General features: G+C 44.0%; 1 protein-coding gene across 3 annotated transcripts in view; it reads right to left on the minus strand.

Moving 5' to 3' along the window:
• The window catches only part of LNP1 (leukemia NUP98 fusion partner 1), a 39,751-nt gene that overhangs the window by 6,311 nt on the left and 14,662 nt on the right, over positions 1-18,778 (minus strand). For 2 of the 3 annotated variants that reach the window (XM_065913835.1, XM_065913834.1), the window contains exons 2-4: positions 14,780-14,861; positions 8,754-8,951; positions 855-992 (exon numbers count right to left, since the gene is read on the minus strand). In XM_065913835.1, coding sequence (XP_065769907.1) covers positions 855-992; positions 8,754-8,912 — 297 coding nt within the window. In that variant the 5' untranslated portion in view covers positions 8,913-8,951; positions 14,780-14,861. The remainder of the gene's footprint in view (positions 1-854; positions 993-8,753; positions 8,952-14,779; positions 14,862-18,778) is intronic. The other variant, XM_065913836.1, reaches the window with a different exon arrangement.

Consider the following 18,778-nt stretch of genomic DNA (forward strand, 5'->3'; position numbering starts at 1 on the left):
TTCCCATGAAGTGTTGGGACTAGATGCCATGTTCTTAGTTTTCTGAATGTTGAGCTTTAAGCCAACTTTTTCACTCTCCTCTTTCACTTTCATCAAGAGGCTTTTTAGTTCCTCTTCACTTTCTGCCATAAGGGTGGTGTCATCTGCATATCTGAGATTATGATATTTCTCCCAGCAATCTTGATTCCAGCTTGTGCTTCTTCCAGCCCAGCACTTCTCATGATGTACTCTGCATATAAGTTAAATAAGCAGGCTGACAATATACAGCCTTGACGTTTTCTGCTTTTCCTTTTCCTGCTTCTCAAGTGCCCCTCAATTTAGAATAGGCACCACCATTCACCTGGCTACTAGGGCCACCTTCCACATTCAATTGCCAAGTCAGTAGAATCCACCTCTCAAGTGTCTCTGAAAACCATTCACTCTTTTCCAGTGCCCCTGTTACTACCCTAATCCAAGTCATCGTTACCTTTCGCCCAGATTACAGTAGCAGCCTCCTTCCTGGTTGGAGCTATCCTGGGTTCACTCTCACTCACTTTATTTCACTTTCCCCACAGCGGCCAGCACAGTTAAAACAACTGCAGCAAACATACCCCATCATGTTTCATCTTGCACCACCCTCACCTCTCAGGGACACAGCCTCACTGCGCACTTCCCCCTGCTCACTTGCTCCAAGCCAGCCAGCGCAGGCGTTTTCCCAAGAGGTCCTCTCTGGCTGTGGCCCCACCCCTTCACTTCATCCCCGGCCAATCGCGCTTCACTCACGTGGAAACCACACCCCGCAGAAAGCCCTGCCTACCCCCTGATTGGTCCAGGCCCCCGCAGCACTGTTAGACGCTCTTCCCGAGGTCTCATACCTCGTGACACTTTTCACCACCGCCGTCGGCCTTTTGGTTAATTTTGTTACACGTGTCTCTTCTCCAGTAGCCTGTGCGCCACCACGTCAAGGGCCACGCTTCATTCTCTCCTAGAAACTCAGTACAGCACTTTGCTGCCTTCACAGCGTGAGTTTATTAAATAGACATTCAGTGAGTAAACGTATAACGAATGAGAGAAAAAGAAATACCAAGTGGTGAAAACTGTTTAGGCTTATTAGTAGTCAAAATTGTGTTACAATGAAATAACATATAATTTTGCCTTTCGGGTTAGCAAAAAAAAAGTTCTGTGTTTTTTTTTAAATAATACTACCACTAGCAAGAGTGCAAGGGGACAGGCACAGTCATTCCTTGCTGGTAGCAGGACTATAAATGGATACAGCCTTCTTGGAAAGCTGTTGACAATATGAATCCAAAGTCTTTAAATAAGGTCCTCATTGCACATGGGCCAAATTGTATCACCCCTCCCCCACAACCTGCCCCAGCAAATTCACATATTGAAGCTCCATGTGAATAGGTCACAATGTGACCGTATTTGAGGGTAGGGCCTTGAAAAATTAACTTAAAATGAGGCCATCAGGGTGGCCCTAATCCACTCTAACTAGTGTTCTTATAAGAGGAAGAAATTGACACACCAGGGACATACTCATACGGAGGAAAGATTATGAAAACACAGGGAGTAGACGGCCGTCGACAAGTCAAGGAGAGAGGCCCCAGCAGAAACCAAACCTGCTGACACCTTCGTCTTGGACTTCCAGCCTCCAGAGCGGTGAGGAAGTGAACACCTGTTGTTCAAGCCACCTGGTCTGTGGTATTTTGTTATGGCAGCCTGAGCAAACTAATATACATGTCTAGAAACTTACTCTCAAACAATAATCAGAAATATGGCTAAAGATTTATAAAACTGCTAAGATACATGAGGTAAATCTGTACATATTGGCCCATTTACTCGAGGTCAGACATGGTACTTGGTGGAAGATAAATTGAGAAGCAAAACAGGGTCCCCCTCTCAGATCATATGTCTACATGGGAGATAAGTAATAAATGGGGCACGTGCCTGCATCCTTGGTCAAATGCTGTAAAGGGAATGTTCGGGGTGAAATGAGAGGGTACAGTAGGGTAAAACCACGAATGTTTGGGTGGGTGTTGGGGCAGCTGGATCAGCAGAGACTTCTGGAAGGCCTGACAATTAAGCGACAACCTGAAGCATGAACAGGGTTCATTGGGGAACAGAGGATGCTTGAGGAGGAGACAATGTGCGCAGAAGTCTGCCGCAGAAAGAGCCTGCTGGCGTGGAAGGAAGAGAAGCCTGGTGGGGAGCGCCTGAGGGGAGTGGGGAGTCTGGCATGTGAAGGCAGTGAGGGGGGGCTGGAAATCAAGGGACATCATCAGATGGGTAGTCCTGAAACATATCCAGGTGTGATAAAAGGCTTTGTCTGTAACCTGGGGTCATTTTCTTGCTTTTCCTTTTTAGTATTGTACGTGTTTTCTATACTGATCACTTACTATATTGTCAGTAAAAAAGAATAATAATATGCTAAAAAATTGAGACTGGTACACAGAAGGACAAACACTTCATGATTCCACTTACATAACGTATCAGAAATGGTCAAGCTCCTAGAAGCAAGGAATAGGATGGTGCTTGCCAAGGGCTGGGGAGGGGTATACTGGGGCAGTTGCTAATTAACAGGTATAACATTTCAGTGCACTGGTTAAGACTCCACGCTTCCCCTGCAGGGGGCGTGGTACCACCCTTTGTCAGAGGACTAAGATTCCACATGCCTCAACGGTGCAGCCAAAATAAACAAACAAATAGTAAGTTCTAGAGTTCCACTGTACAACATTATGCCTAAAAGTGACAATACTGTATCGTACACTTAAAAATCTGCCAAAGAGGGTAAATCTCATGATACACGTTCTTACCACATCAAAAATCTTAAAAATAAAATTTAAAAGATGTGAGACTGGGAGTGAAATGTACGTGTTTGTACAAATGTCCTCTTCCATTGACAGGCATGAAAAAAATGGCAAGGGTTTCCATCACAATGTAAATAAAGTGTACCCTGAACATCTCCTTATGGCAGATGAAATTTCCAGTTAGTCTGTTTAGGTGTGGAAGCTTGTGAGAAACAAGCGTTAAAAGCGCTCTAATTGGTAACATGGAACATGTATTACCATATGTAAAATGGATAGCCAGTGGCAATTTGTATGTGTCTCAGGGAACTCAAACTGGGGCTTTTTGACAACCTGAGGGGTGGGCTGGGGAGGCAGCCGGAAGGGAGGTTCAAGAAGGAGGGGACGTGAGTATGTGTATACCTACGGCTGATTCAAATGCAGAAACCAACATAATACTGTAAAGCAATTATCCTTTGATTAAAAATAAATAAACACACACACACATAAAAAGCACTCTAATTGGTTACATGGAAAAACTTCTCACTTTTAAAAATGTTTTCTTATTAAGCAAGCTCTACTTTTGGAATTCTATATGCCCTTCTAATGCAATTTCCCCCCTGCCCAAAGACTTGAATCAATGCCCTAAATTGCTTATATTTTTTTCAAGGTGTGGAATGTCATCTCCATGTCCATGGATCAACCTTATCCATCTATCTCCCATGCTGTGACACAGGTCCTCATGTGAGGCATGGGATCCCCCACAATCTAAGCTCACGACCTGGGCTCCCCGGCTCCCAGGCTACAAAGCCTGCAGCAGGCATGGACGTGTGGAGCAATTACCACCCAGCAGTTAATAGTGCTGACTCTCACTAAAAAATAGTGCTCTGAACAATCCTGCTATTTCCCACAGGGATGCCAGAAAACCATTTCTGTCAAAAAAAAAAAAAAAAAATCCTATGCACTCTTGACTCCAAGCCATAGGTTCTCGCCTTTTGAAAATATAGTTATGTAACACCTTCACTCCAAGAACTACTTGAAGGTTTTTATTCTGGGTTTAATTATACTGCTACTGCTGCTGCTAAGTCACTTCAGTCATGTCCAACTCTTTGCAACCCCATAGATGGCAGCCCACCAGGCTCCGCCGTCCCTGGGATTCTCCAGGCAAGAACACTGGAGTGGGTCGCCATTTCCTTCTCCAATATGTGAAAGTAAAAAATGAAAGTGAAGTCGCTCAGTCGTGTCCGACTCTTGGCGACCCCATGGACTGCAGCCCACCAGGCTCCTCCGTCCATGGGATTTTCCAGGCAAGAGCACTGGAGTCGGTGCCATTGCGTCCTCCGGGTTTAATTATAATCAGCCTTCAATTGTACCCCTCTGGCCTCTGAGTAAATGCAGGCACCTGAACATGATGGGAAATAAGTGGGGAAAAGATCCAGGTGTGAGATAATTAAGAGCCACGTGGAATCTTAGTGCACTGTGTGTACCAGGCACTCTGGGGACCAGGCCTTATGTCTAATCTCTGAACAAATCCTACCAGGGAGTCATTCTTTCCTTCTCACAGATGAGGAAAATGAATATTAGTTTGGCTAAGAGACTTGCCTAAGACTTACATGATTAGTGACTTTACGGAGAGGTAAATGCTTCAGCATAAGACGTCTCTTCCTTGGATTGTTGTTGCTGTTATTTAGTGACTAAGTCATGTCTGACTCTGTGACCCCACAGAATGGAACCTGCCAGGCTCCTCTGTCTATAAGATTCTCCAGGCAAGAGTACTGGAGTGGGTTGCCATTCCCTTCTCCAGGGGATCTTCCCCACCCAGGGATCGAACCTGCATCTCCTGCTTGGCAGGTTGATTTTTTACCACTGAGCCACCTGGGAAGCCCCTTCATCGGATTAATAATCCCAAACTTTTATCTTCAACAACAGCAACAAATTCATTCTATTTCTAAGTGAAACACGGCTTTATATAATGTACCGGTTATGACAAAATCCTATTACAAAAGTAATAATAATTTGTAGGTCTTTAGGAAATAGTCTAAATGAATTTTATGTGAGGAATATTTTATAATGTAGTCTAACTGCCTATCAACAGAGCCAAGAGATTTATAAATTAGTCAACCAGCATTATATGGAAACAGCATCAGGGAAGAAAGATTCAAGTGTTCAACTGGTAAAATGGTAGGTCAGTACCATCCACTGGACATCCTTTAGGGAAACTAAAAGACAATTTAAACTCTGACACATAAGGAAAAAGAGGAGGAGGAGGGAGAGGGGGTGGGGAAGAGAGGGGAAGGAAAAGTGCTTTCTAGGTCCCAGGCACTGTTCTAAGCGCACTGCGCACATTACTCACTGAATCCGAACACCATCTGCAGATGTATGTACTATTTTCATCAATCCCATTTACAGAGAGAGGTTACGCTGCCAGTGTAGACACTGGGAGGCACCTTGGAGCCCTCACTCTCACCCACTCCACTCTGCTCCCTTCCCAGAAACTCCTCCATCTTGGCCTCTACTGATAGTAGAAGAGAGGAAACCAGTCCAGGGAACATTATGATAAAAGCTCCCCTGTAGAATTGTCACTAATGCCTGAAATTTATTACTAATTTTTTTGGATCGTTTGTCTCCTCTTTAAATGGAATACAAACTTAAGCTGATAAACAAGAACCACATTAGTCACGAAACTTTCGGGCATTCCCCTCTCTTCAGGTGTGAGCAATCCTCCAAGCGGGCCAAGGCCCACCCTGCCCCTGCAGCGAGCAGCTAGTGGAGAACCACCGGTGCAGCGAGATACCACGATGGCGAGAGTGTGTAACAACCTGAGGTCAATCAGGGCAAAAACTAAAACTAGATACATCTTCTACAGCTTCCTTCCCTGGTAGCTCAGCTGGGAAAGAATCTGCCTGAATGCAGGAGATCCTGGTTCAGTTCCTGGGGCAGGAAGATCCCCTGGAGAAGGGATAGGCTGCCCACTCCAGTGTTCTTGGGCTTCCCTGGTGGCTCAGATGGTAAAGAATCTGCCTGCAATGCAGAAGACCTGAGTTCGATCCCTGGGTTGGGAAGAGCCTCTGGAGAAGGGAACAGTTACCCACTCCAGTATTCTGGCCTGGAGAATTCCATGGACAGAGGGGCCTGGTGGGATACAGTCCATGGGGTCACAGAGTCGGACATGACTGAGCGACTTTCACTTCACTTCTGCAGCTTTAAATTGAGACTATAAAGACAGGATATAAAATTGGCTAAAGGTGATTGTTTTTAAAAAGAAAAAAAAAAACCCTTGGGGTACAGATAGCTGAGGTTTATTTTGAAGCCCCTCAAATGAGATGATGTGGACCAGTGCATGTTGGGGAAGCCCAAGGCCGGGAACCCAGTTCCTCCTTGAAGAGGCTTGTCATTCAGCATAATCCTCACTTCCACTAGGCCCTAACTGTGCAGAACAAGGCTAAGAGAACCACATTAATCTGAAGATGAGAAAGTCAAATCAACTATTTAAAGTTCACTTTCGGTGAGTAGAATAAATAAGGGATATGGAGGTTTTTCTACTTCAAGTTTGTGTTCATGTGACAATGGGGGAAGGAAGATTCGTTCAATAATGAGAGAGGCGAAAATATCTTTTTTTTTTCACCCAAGTACCTCAGGACAGTAAAGTTAGATTTTTAATTTGATTTAAATCAGCAATCACAGATTATAATGAGCCTTGTCAAAAAGTAGTGTGTGTTCTCTACTCATCTAAGAAATTAGTAATAAGTTTCAGGCGTCAGTGACAATTCTACAGGGGAGCTTTTATCATAATGCTCCCTGGACTTGTTTCCTCTCTTCTGCTATCAGTAGATGCCCAGAATAGTAGTGTTCTCTAAGATGGGTCAAGCTTTATGCCTTGTCTACCTCATTCTTTCTGCCAAATTTGTATTTTCCACTAGCTTGGACATGCCACAAGCAGACACCATATATGTCTTCTCCCCTGTAATCCTATTGTGCCTTGAACACCAACTGGCGCACAGTAGGTGTTCAGTAAATATGTTTAATGATTTAATATTCCATCACTATGGTTCTGCAGGAATCGTGAGGCTGAAGAGCCACAGTGGAAACCACATGCAGATAGGAAAGAAGGGGAAAATTCTTCACATGAATATGAAACTGATGGATGCAGGCTACTAATAGGCTGCAAGGGAGGAGCCTTTGAGTGGAGCATTGGGGAGAGAAAGAAAAAGATAAGGCTAAGAGTAAGCTTTTTTAAGTTATTTTTTCTGAGTTCAAAGCAAAACACAAAACTTGAAAACCTAATTGTTTTCGTATCTCAAAAGGGAGAAAAATTTGAGCACGCTTTAGAGTTGGGAAAAGTTAAGCAACCGACTATAGTCACTGCAGAAATCCGCGGCATTGCGTGAGCAGGGGTGAAGAATCAGGCCCTCCTCTCTCTAGGGCTCTGCCTACTTTGCCCCGGGCCCCCCAGTCTCGGTTCTGCGCCTTCTCTAGTCAGCTTGGTCATCATGTCTCACCTGCACTTCGTTTCCTTAAATAAACACGTGCTTTCTGCCTGCCAGTCTGCTAATTATGGAATTCACTGTCAACTCAGAGAATCTAAACAGGTTAACTCAGGCAAGTGCCCAAAGCCAGTATGAGCAGGAAGACATATGGACCCTCTTTAGAAATGTTATACAAAGAAATTCTGCTATTCCCCGAGAGTTTAAGGCACGCAATATTGTAACGCACAAGTGGATTCTCTAAATGAGGTGGATCACCCTAGTTTTTAAAGTCTAATAAATGCTAAAATCTATTCAAGAGACTATATTTTATGTCCTGTTTCTTTGTTTTCACATTTTGGTGGCTCCAGAGGGCTGCTGTGATAAACAGTGAACCTCACTTTTTTCTCCTTGTCTCTCCCTGGTTCTCACTGTTTGGCTAAACACGAGTCATATTCCTGGTTCACACATCAATAATACCTCCCTCAGTGTGGGCCATAAAAGATTAAAGCATGAGCACAATAAGCAAGGGTTTATTTTATAACAGAATTATGGAAAGTAAGACCAGAAGGGTTCTTGTAGATCATCCAGTGCAACCTCTGTCCGTTTTCACTTAAAGAACCTGGAGTTCAGTGAAGTGTTGAAACGCTCCCTTGGCCCCCGACTACACTTTTTAAGAGAACTATTTTCAAATATTTGTGTCTCAAAGAGGTCTCATTCCTCAAACTTGCTGACCATTGGGAGTAAAAGACTGCTTTTCATGCTTTAATATACTTCACATGCATTATGCTTCTGGGAACTTTAGAGCTAAAAATAAAATAACATCACCCCCAAAACTTATCTGGTTCTGGAGTTAGCATAGCAGGGGGTTGGGGAAATATTCCCTGGTAGCTGGAATTCTAAGTGCACGTGTGCCCACTGCCGAGTCCACCCCTGCTCAGGTCCACCCATTCCCCTCTCAAGAGCTCTCCTGTCCCCTGCCTAGCCGTGGAAAAACAGTGCTGAGGGTGGTAGATGATGGCTGTCTCTCCCACCAGGAAACTAAATGAGAACCAGAAGAAAGAGTACATCAAATTTATCAGGGGTAGTGATTTATTAAGTAGCATCCCCAATTCCTTAGATGCCACCAAACAGTCGAGCTATTTTCAGTATTTCAAAAAGAGTGCTGGAGATCAAACAGTGATCCACATCAGTGCTACACAGACTATAACATCAGGTTTATTTCCTTTGGCTTGAATTATATTACCACTCAATAGGATTATCCCAGGCTTATCAGGAGCTCGGAGTAGCAGTTAAATATATCTTAGGTTGCTAAAAATGAAGGAATCATTACTTAATGGATGAAAATCAGGTCCCTTGGAGGACAAGATAAAATGATAAAAGGGTTTTTTGTGAATATAAAAAAAGGTTTGGAAGTACTCATTTCCACCAAAGAAAACTTCATATCATAGGACCCTCAAAAAAACCGAAGAGAAACCCCCCTCCCCTGGTTTGGTTCTCCCCTGGTTCCATTGTAACAACTCACTGGGCAGGGCAGGGAGCTTTTCCTGTAACCGGCGTCTTGTGATCCACGGCGGTCCCGGAGTCCTCGCTCATCCTCCTCTATCCAGCTGTGACCCCAGAAGCTGCTCATCCATTTGGCAAAAGACACATCATCATCATCATCATCATCTTTGTGCTCCATGTAAAGGCGCTTCAGAATATCCAAGGCCTGTCCCTAAATCTAGCAGAGAGAAATATCACCCAACAGGGCTGACTTGATGAAACCCAGGATCTCCCCAAGAGACAAAACGAAACTGATGTTTTCAAATGGTCTCTGATAATGGAATCCTTAAAGGAGAAAGATTTACTAAACAACCACTTCACAATCAGGCAGCCTCTGGTAATGTCTATTTATAAATTGTGCAGCCCACATTCCCCTCCCCTCCCCCTGTCTTTTTAAATTGAGAGGCTTTTTAATCCTTCCATTGCTGGGGTTGTGCCTCGCAGCCGAAGGGTGGGAAGTACAGTCCGCCGCCTGGTTTTCCCTCTGCTTTGTTGCTGATGGCATGTGATGGCCTCTCCAGCTGTCAATGGTGATAGAGCATGACCCTCGTAACATGCCTGTCAGCTCCAGGCCAGCTCTAAAACGGGGCCACTTACAAGGGACAGACTGCAGCCTGCAAGATAGCCGGCTACTGGCATGTCACATCTAGAGCCAGAGATTCTCCTAATAAACAAATTTGATACTGATATAAAATCTAGCTCCTGGGGCAAAAAGAAGTTTTGTCTTGTTTTTTTTGATGTGCTATTTATACATGTACAAAGGTAAAGGATGTACATATGCAATGTGCAAATCTTAAGTATACAGTCTGATGAATTTGTACATACGTATACCCCTCCAATGACCACAACTATGCAAGTGACGGCAACATTTCCAGTACCCTGGCAGTCTCTCTCTTTCCCCATTCTAATCTCATCTCCCTCCAAAAGGTCAAGATTTCTGACCTCTATCACTGTAGATTAATTTGCCTGTTTCTGACCTTTCAATGGACTTATATAGTATGTATTATTCTGTATCACTTAACATTATGTTAGCGAGATTTATCCTTGCATTTATAGTTTATGTTTATAGTTATAGTTTATGTTTATAGTTTACTGTTTATGAACAGTAGTTCATGCTACAGAGTATTGTATAGTATGATTATTCAACTTTTTAAAAATTCAGTCTACTATCAATGGACTTTTGGGGCTATCATATTTGGGTTGTTTCCATCTATGAACATTAGAGTCCCTGTCTCTTAGTAGGCTTTTTCTTCCCCAATGTAAGAAGAATATTACATTTATTGAGCCCCTACTTTGTGCCAGGGATGGAGTCAAGTATCTTACATATGTTATTTTCATTATTAACAACCCTGTGCTTGGCGTATTTTCATTACATTTTTAATAGATGAGGAAATTTAATTCATAGATCATCACTTTGCCAAAGTGAAATTACTTCTGAGCAGCATAGCCAAGTTTGAAGCAAGAAGTAAGTCCAGGTTCTCTCCACTGTTCTGCCAGGATTCCAAGAAATTTTTAACAAATCTTATATTTTTAAATAGAAGCATTCTTGGACATTTTCTATATAAAGTTTCTTCCTTGAGCTGTAAAAATTGACTTAACTGTAACCAATGTTCCTAGAGTACTATTCTACAACTTACCTTACTAAGGGAAAGTAACCAATGCACAAGATGGCTTACATTTTTATTTTTTGCTTTAAATTATAGGGTTCATGCCTGTTACTTTGTAATATTTTTATTAAAGAATGGAGGAAGCCTGACTTCTCAGTGACCCAGATGAGAAAGGAAAATATATAATTCTATGTCATCATTGTTGGTTGTCTCTGTTATTAAAGAAAGAAATCAGATAATTTTCTTTGGGGAAATAGAACCAGATCTATCCATAAAAAATGACTATGGATGGACTTCTTTTCTTCTGTTTCTCTTAAGACAAAACTGTGCTTTCTTCCAATTTCTGGGGGAAAAAAAAAAATCTGGGCAGGGGGTGGAGAACCCAGAGCAGATATCTAATGATTTCAAAGTATTGTAGGGAAAAAGAAATAGGACTTTATCTTAAAATCTCTTTGAATAATATCTGTCTCTTGCACTTCTGAGTGTGAAAGTCACTCAGTCAAGTCCGACTCTTTGTGACCCCATGGACTATACAATCCATGGAATTCTCCAGGCCAGAATACGGAGTGGGTAGCCTTTCCCTTCTCCAGGGGATCTTCCCAACCCAGGGATTGAACCCAGGTCTCCCACATTGCAGGTGAATTCTATTTTTTTTTTTTTTTTGCAGGTGAATTCTTTACCGACTGAGTCACCAGGGAAGCCCCAAAATACTGGAGTGGGTAGCCTATCCCTTCTCCAGGGGGTCTTCCTGACCCAGGGATTGAACCAGGGTCTCCGGCATTGCAGGCGGATTCTTTACCAGCTCAGCCACCAGGGAGCTCTCCCCTTAACACCTTATGTGCCCACTCAGTCGCATCCAACTATTCGAGACTCTATGGACTATAATCCCCCAGGCTCCTCTGTCCATGGGATTTTTCCAGGCAAGAATACTGCAGTGGGTTGCCATTTCCTACTCCAGGGTATTTTCCCAACTCAGGAACTGAACCTGAGTCTCTTGCATCTCCTATCTTGACAGGCAGTTTCTTTACTATTAATGCCACCCTTAATGCCTTACAGGCAAAAACAATTCAGATATTGGAAATGTGCAGAAAAAAGGTATGTGTTTATATGTGTGTGTGTGTGTGTGTGTGTGTGTGTGTGTGTGTATTTATCATGAGGAATTGGTTCATGCAATTATAGACTGGGAAACCCCACAATCTGCCAGTCTGCTAGCTGGAGACCCAAGAAAGTAAGTGGTGTAATTCAGTCTGAGTCCAAGGGCCTCCATGGAAAGCAAGGCTATAAGTCCCAGTCTAAGCACAGAGAAGATGAGATGAGATAGCTCAGTTCAGGCAGTGAGGAAAGAAAAAAGGGTGACTTTCACCTTCATTTGCCTTCTGCTCTATGCCAGTCCTCAACTGATTGATGCCCACCCACAGTGGCCAATTTACTTTACTGAGCCCACTGATTCAAATGCTAATCTTATCTAGAAACATCCTCACAGATATCCCCCCCAAATAATGTTTAGTGTAGGTACCCCCATAGCCAGTAAAACTGACATATAAAATCATCACAAAGGAACTAATCCCATTCCCGAGACTCCACCCTCAGGGTCTACTTATCTTCCAAAAGGCCCCATCTCCAAATACACAATGAGGGTCAAGCTTTAACACAAGAACTTGCGAGGACCACAGACATTCGGTTCACAGGAAGCTGCCTACATGACCATTACCCAGTAAGAACTCTGGGCATTAAGTCTTTAATGAGCCTTTGAACAATGTTTCACACATGTTACCACAACTTATTGCTGGTAAAATTAAGCACATTTTACGGAAGTGAAATGGAAAGGGAATTTTGGAGGCTTATTCTTGGTATCCTTCAGACTTCACCCAGTATGTCTTTCCCTTTCTGATTCTACATCCTCTCAGTGTAATAAATTTTATCCGTAAGTACAATGAAGTGACCAGTCTTGTGGATTATTCCAGCAAATCCCTCAACTGGGGGGTGGCAGCTGGTGTCAAAAGTGGGATTCACTAAAACAACCCCAACTCACTGAAATATGGCTAAGCAGTGTCTGGAAAAAGGATGAAGGGGACATAATGATAAACTTTTGATGCAAACTGGCTACCTAGTCATCTGTGGTATGAAACATCAGCAGAGATGGTGTCTGTTGTGAAAGGTAAACATTACCTATGGAATTTCAAAATGATACACGCAACTCCAGGAGAATCATTGAATGTCTTGATTGCTTTTGGCAATGGTAGCTAAAGTGATAAGATTAAAAATTGCAATTGCAAACTGGATGATGCCTTAGGGTTTTGTTCTTTCCTCCCAGTGGGAGGGGAAAAGACTGTCAGTGCCAAGGCTAAAGCAAGCTTCAGATAAACCAGAAATAAAGGAGAAGGGAAAAGCAATACTCTGTCCTCTGATATAGCACCCCTTACATTCCGGCTGGGATTTCTCAGCAGCTGTAATGCCAGTCCTGAAAAGTGTTGAGGGGGTTGTACAAACTTGCAATGAAAAAAAGAAAGAGGGAGAGAGAAAGAATGGGAGAGACTTTTTAAAAAAATGACTTTTTTGTGCGTGGCTACTACTTCTGGATGTATGACAAAAACTGATTAAAATACTATACGCCTATAATTTCATATATGTTAGAGGGATTATCCCAATCAGGGAAAGCTCCCCAACAAAAGGTGTTGGTAGAACATAAAATCCTTGCTTTTTGCTGCTGGTGGATGGGTTAAAATTTAAATGCTGGCTATTAAAACCTCACAACTGATTATTTTTGCTAAGATTTTTGCCTGTTGAAGCCTATGAGAAAGGTAGACAACATAAAAGGAGAGAAAATCTCTATAAGAAAATCTACTTTTGAGTTTTAAAAGTCAGGTTTTAATTTGCTAATAAGTTCTTGCAAAATCAGATGTCTAATTCTTAGAGGCTGATGATTTTCCAGCCTAATGTGCATATTTTTGAATGGGTCAATTTGAACTTTAAGTTTGGCAGGATAAAAGGGACTTGGAACCTCACTGTCTGACCCAGTAGTCTCTTGGTTCTGCTGCTGCTAAAGAAAAAAAGTCCTTTTTGGAGTCCTGGATTCAGAGATCCTATTTACCTGAACCTAACCCACTCCAGTACTCTTGCCTGGAAAATCCCATGGACGGAGGAGCCTGGTAGGCTGCAGTCCATGGGGTTGCAAAGAGTCGGACACGACTGAGCAACTTCACTTTCCCTTTTCACTTTCACACATTGGGAAAGGAAATGGCAACCCATTCCAGTGTTCTTGCCTGGAGAATCCCAGGGATGGGGGAGCCTGGTGGGCTGCCATCTATGGGGTCGCACAGAGTCGGACACGACTGAAGCGCCTCAGCAGCAGCAGCGGTAGGCTGAGGGGCTTGCCAGCTGGCTCAGTGGTAAAGAATCTGCCTGCCAATGCAGGAGCCACAGATGTGGGTTCAGTCCCTGGGTCGGGAAGATCCCCTGGAGGAGGAAACAGCAACACACTTAAATATTCTTGCCTGGGAAATCCCACGGACAGAGGAGCCTGGCGGCTCCATGGAGGTTGCAGTGCTGGACACAACTGAGTGACTGAACATGCATGCAACATCACGTAATGACTGCGATAGACTGCTCCAACTTCTGAAAGCAGACATAGACTCAATGAATAGAATTCAGGCTCTGGGAGATCTAAGGCATCCTCCCCTTCCACCTTGTGGAGCCATAAACTATAAAGACATTATGGATGCTACTGAACCCCACAGGTCACTTGCAGATGCCCATGGGAAAGGGTTTGTTCTCTGACAGGACCATCTGAAACCAAGATGCTAGTAACTCTATCTGATGTAGGGACTAATTGCATGTGAGATGATTAATCATAAGAAATTTGTGATTCCTGTCAAAACTCCAAGTTGGGAGACAGCATATTACGGGGAGTGGTACTCTCCACCTACTCCTAAAAGATAGGGTTCTCACCCCGCTTCCCAAGGATATCTCACAGTTACTGACTTGTGTTTGGGTTTTACTAATAACATTACTGGAAATTGACAACAGTGGACTGGGAACCTGATTCTAATTCACTCACCTTTCTTTCTTGGTTAGGAATTTTTAGTATTAAATCCCCAAACAGAGATTGAGCTTCTCCAGGCTATTTACCAAATAAATGATCAGGATGATAGGGATTGGGGTTATGTAAATCACATTCTGCAAATTTGAAAATTTAGGATTTTGTCCTACAAGTTCCTGAACATGATGTGTCTTTCTGGTTAAGTTTATTAAAAATGTTTTTCTATGTAAATTCATCTATTCCTCTGTTTGAATGTATTAATTTAACACTTATTAGGTGGAGTGCAGGGTGTCAGTTGTGAGCCTCACTTCAACAACAGATCACAAGAGGAATTAAAATAGAGAAAAATTAAATACTTACAGGTCTTGGAGGAAGTACCTGGCATGCCTTGAGAGGTCCCATGGGTAGGTCAAGGCAGAGTGCAGACGGAGAGAAGCAGGGCCTGCGGAACACGTTTTTATGAGTCTATAGGGTAGAGTGCTTTGCAGTCCCCAGGTAAGGCCAGATTGGTCAGTTCAAACCAAAAGAGCAGTGCTTTGATAAGTCCCATGAAGGTCTTATTGGTCTTATCTAGGAAAGTGTATGGAGAAGGCCATGGCGCCCCACTCCAGTCCTCTTGCCTGGAAAGTCCCATGGACGGAGGAGCCTGGTGGGCTGTGATCCATGGGGTCACTAAGAGTTGGACATGACCGAGCGACCTCACTTTCACTTTTCACTTTCATGCATTGGAGAAGGAAATGGCAACCCACTCCAGTGTTCTTGCCTTGAGAATCCCAGGGACGGGGAAGCCTGGTGGGCTGCCGTCTATGGGGTCGCACAGAGTCGGACACGACTGAAGCGACTTAGCAGCAGCAGCAGCAGCAAGAGAGTGTAAGGTGGTACTGGGAAGCAGGGGAGACCGTTGATTGCAAGGGCCTTTGAGGAAGTCGTATCAGGAACTTACACTTCCTTGTGATTCTGTGAGCTGCCGTCTAGGGCATGGGTTTACCTAAGGGGGCTACTGTCAGTTTCAGGTCACTGCTGGCCCGTTGGCCAAACAAAATGGATGTTGAGACACAAGAGCATGGAGTAGCTTAGCTAAATTCTCAACACTCTCCTTATTCCAAACCCTTCCTGCTGAAAAGTCTAGATCAGAAGAAAAAACTGATTGGGAAAAAATGTAAAGTTAAGATGACTGCATGAGACATACTGATTAAGTGATAACAGAGGAAAAAACAAAACGCCAACACCTGTGAGATGCAGGGATAGGTGGGCATCAGTGATTTCTATTTTCTATAACTGCTGTCTTTCAGAACTGCTCCTGGGGGAATTCTCTGGCAGTCCAGTGGTTAGGACTCTGTGCTTTCCCTTCCAGGGCCTAGAATTCAATCCCTGTTCAGGGAACTAAGACCCCGTAACTCTCCTGGCACAGCCAAAGAGAGACAGAGAAAAGAACTGCTCCTGAACGCCAACATTGCCTTCACAAGATGCTCTGAGGTCTCGGATGCAGACAGACTGCTGAGCCTACGATCACACCTAACAATGCTGACCGTGACACAGCAGGGAATGTCCTCAGCTTCTGCATTTCCAGGAAGAACACCTGTAGATGCTGTCCCCACTCATGAAGCAAATGAACTGACGTCAAAGACAAGCAAAACTGATTGAAACTGCCTGCCTCCTGGAAATGCTTCCAAAACTAGGGACTTGGGATGTTCCTGGCGGTCCAGTGGTTAGGACTTGGAGCTCCCACTGCAGGGGGCATGGGTTCAACCCCTGGTTGGGGAACTAAGATCCCGATGCTGAATGGTGCCATCTAAATAAATAAACTAGGAACTCAACTGAATTATCTGGACCGGACAGAAAGCCCTAAGCTCAAGGACTCACAGTGGGAAGCCGCACTGGAGGCCCCGTTAACCTGTCTTGCCTGACTAATGTGTGCCTGCACTGGTGTGACTTAACAACCACACACTTTTGTTTCCAAGGGTGCTCTCTGGAATTTATTTCTTATATGTGTACCCTGACTATTATGGACCACCTCAACGTACCAGAATTGTGTTGTGCCTAAATTGATGGCTCAGGCCAGGTTAAGAAAAGGTTAATATAAAAACTTAAGGAGAAAGCCGCCTAGCTTTCTAAGACTGACCTTTATTTTTAATAGGATTTGTTTAAATTGGCTAAATCCAGGATCCCTGGAGGGCCACAATGAAGAGTCAATATTGCAGCATGCTTTCATCCTACTGCATGGGCCCTACAGATAATAATTTTGCTCTAAAAATGCCTTGACCAAGAAGGTGGGTGCTGCAGAAAAAAAGGTAACACAGTAGTCTGATGCTGCCTATCCTTAGAAAGGACTCCGTGCAAGGTTGGCCCTTACCTGGTATCTGGAAACTTGGCTGGCCACCCGTCCTCTGCAGTGATGTAAAACTTTCCCTAACTGGAACCCTCCTACACTGTTGGTGGGATCACAAATTGGTGCAGCCATTATGGAAAACAATATGGAGGTTCCTCCAAAAACTAAAACTAGAGCTGCCACATGATCCAGCAATCCCACTTCTGGGCATATGCCGTTGCTGCTGCTAAGTCGCTCCAGTTTGTGTCCGACTCTGTGCGACCCCATAGACGGCGGCCCACCAGGCTTCTCTGTCCCTGGGATTCTCCAGGCAAGAATACTGGAGTGGGTTGCTATTTCCTTCTACAATGCATGCATGCATGCTAAGTCGCTTCAGTCTCTGTGCGACCCTATGGACAGCAGCCCACCAGGCTCCTCTGTCCACGGGATTCTCTAGGCAAGAATACTGGAGTGGGTTGCCACTTCCTTCTCCATCTGGGCATATATCCAGACAAAACTATAATTCAAAAAGATAAACGTAGCCTTCTGTTCAGAGCAGAGCTGTTTACAAGAGCCAAGACATGGAAACAACCTGTCAGTTGACAGATGAATGGATAAAGATGTGGCGTATATATACAATGGAATATTACTCAGTCAGAAAAAGCACAAAATAATGCCATTTGCAGCTACACAGATGGACCTGGAGATTATTGTACTAAGTGAATAAGTCAGAAAGGGAAAGACAAATACCATATCATAACACTCATATGTAGAATATAAAATATGATGAGAATGAATTTATTCACAAACAGAAGCAGAGTCACAGACGCAGAGAAGAGACTTGCTGTTGCCAGAGCAGGGGGCAGGGGATGACGGGACTGGGAGTCTGGGAGCAGAAGATGCAAACTGCTATGTATAGAGTGAATGAACAAGGCCCTGCTATATAGCACAGGAAACTATATCCAATATCCTGCAATAAACCACAAGGGAAAACAATATGAAAAAGGATACATGTATAACTAAGTCACTTTGCTATACAGCAGTAATTAATACAACACTGTAAATCAACTAGGCCTCAATAAAAATAAATTTTAAAATATAGATATACACAAAACTAAATCAATTTGCTATATACCAGAAACTAACACAATACTATCAATTAACTATACTCAGTTTAAAAAGAGAGAAAAGAAACAAACTTCCCCTAATGGAGAAGAGTGGCCTAAACTGCTTATACAACCAATGTGATTTATACTGAGCAACTGCCTTTCTGGTGAAAGTCTAGAGTTTCGGTACATGCCAGGCGGCGCATGCCTCCATGGCCAGCACCCAGTCAAAGCTCTGGGTTCTAGGCACCAGTGAGCTTCCCTGGGGGACAGCGGCTGGCACTTGTAGTTACACCTCGTTGCTGGGGGAATTAGGCACACGGTGTATGATCCACTAGGAAAGGACTTCTGGAGGCCCGAGATCCGTTTCCTCTAGACTTGACCTAGGCGCGTGTCCACTTTGCCGATTTTGCCTTGTCTCTCTTCACTGTTATAAATCTTGGCTATGAGCACAGCTACATGCTGAGCCCCATGACTTTCTCAGTAAGCCAGCAAACCTGGGGGTATTTTCTGGGACTGCCCAGGGCAGGAAGGAAAGACAATTCTTCAAACAACGTGGCCAAAAAATTTTCCCGAACAGATAAATTTACCACCAAAAGAAAAACTATTTGGCCTACATTATATGAAATTAGTCCATCTCCATTTCCTCCCCGCCCCACTCACCCCAGTTAAGCCCGTTTCTTTAAAAGTGTGAGCGAAAGATGGTTCTCCACTCTGCCTGTCCTAGAGTTCTTACGACAAACCTAGCACCGCAGAGGAGCCGCAGCAGAGGCCGAGTCTCAGCAGCTGGGGGAGACAAGCTCGTCGCCCCGTCCTGGAAGCCAGGGCCCGAGAGGAGGCCACGCAGCGCTCCGGGAGCCCAGCTGCCAGCGTGACCGGGCAGAGGTTTGGACGCCGGCCTTGGGAGATGCCGCCAGGGCCGCGGGGCCAGAGGGAGCCGCCCTT

Source organism: Muntiacus reevesi, chromosome 21, assembly GCF_963930625.1.
Source record: "Muntiacus reevesi chromosome 21, mMunRee1.1, whole genome shotgun sequence".
NCBI classification, from domain to species: Eukaryota; Metazoa; Chordata; class Mammalia; order Artiodactyla; family Cervidae; genus Muntiacus; species Muntiacus reevesi.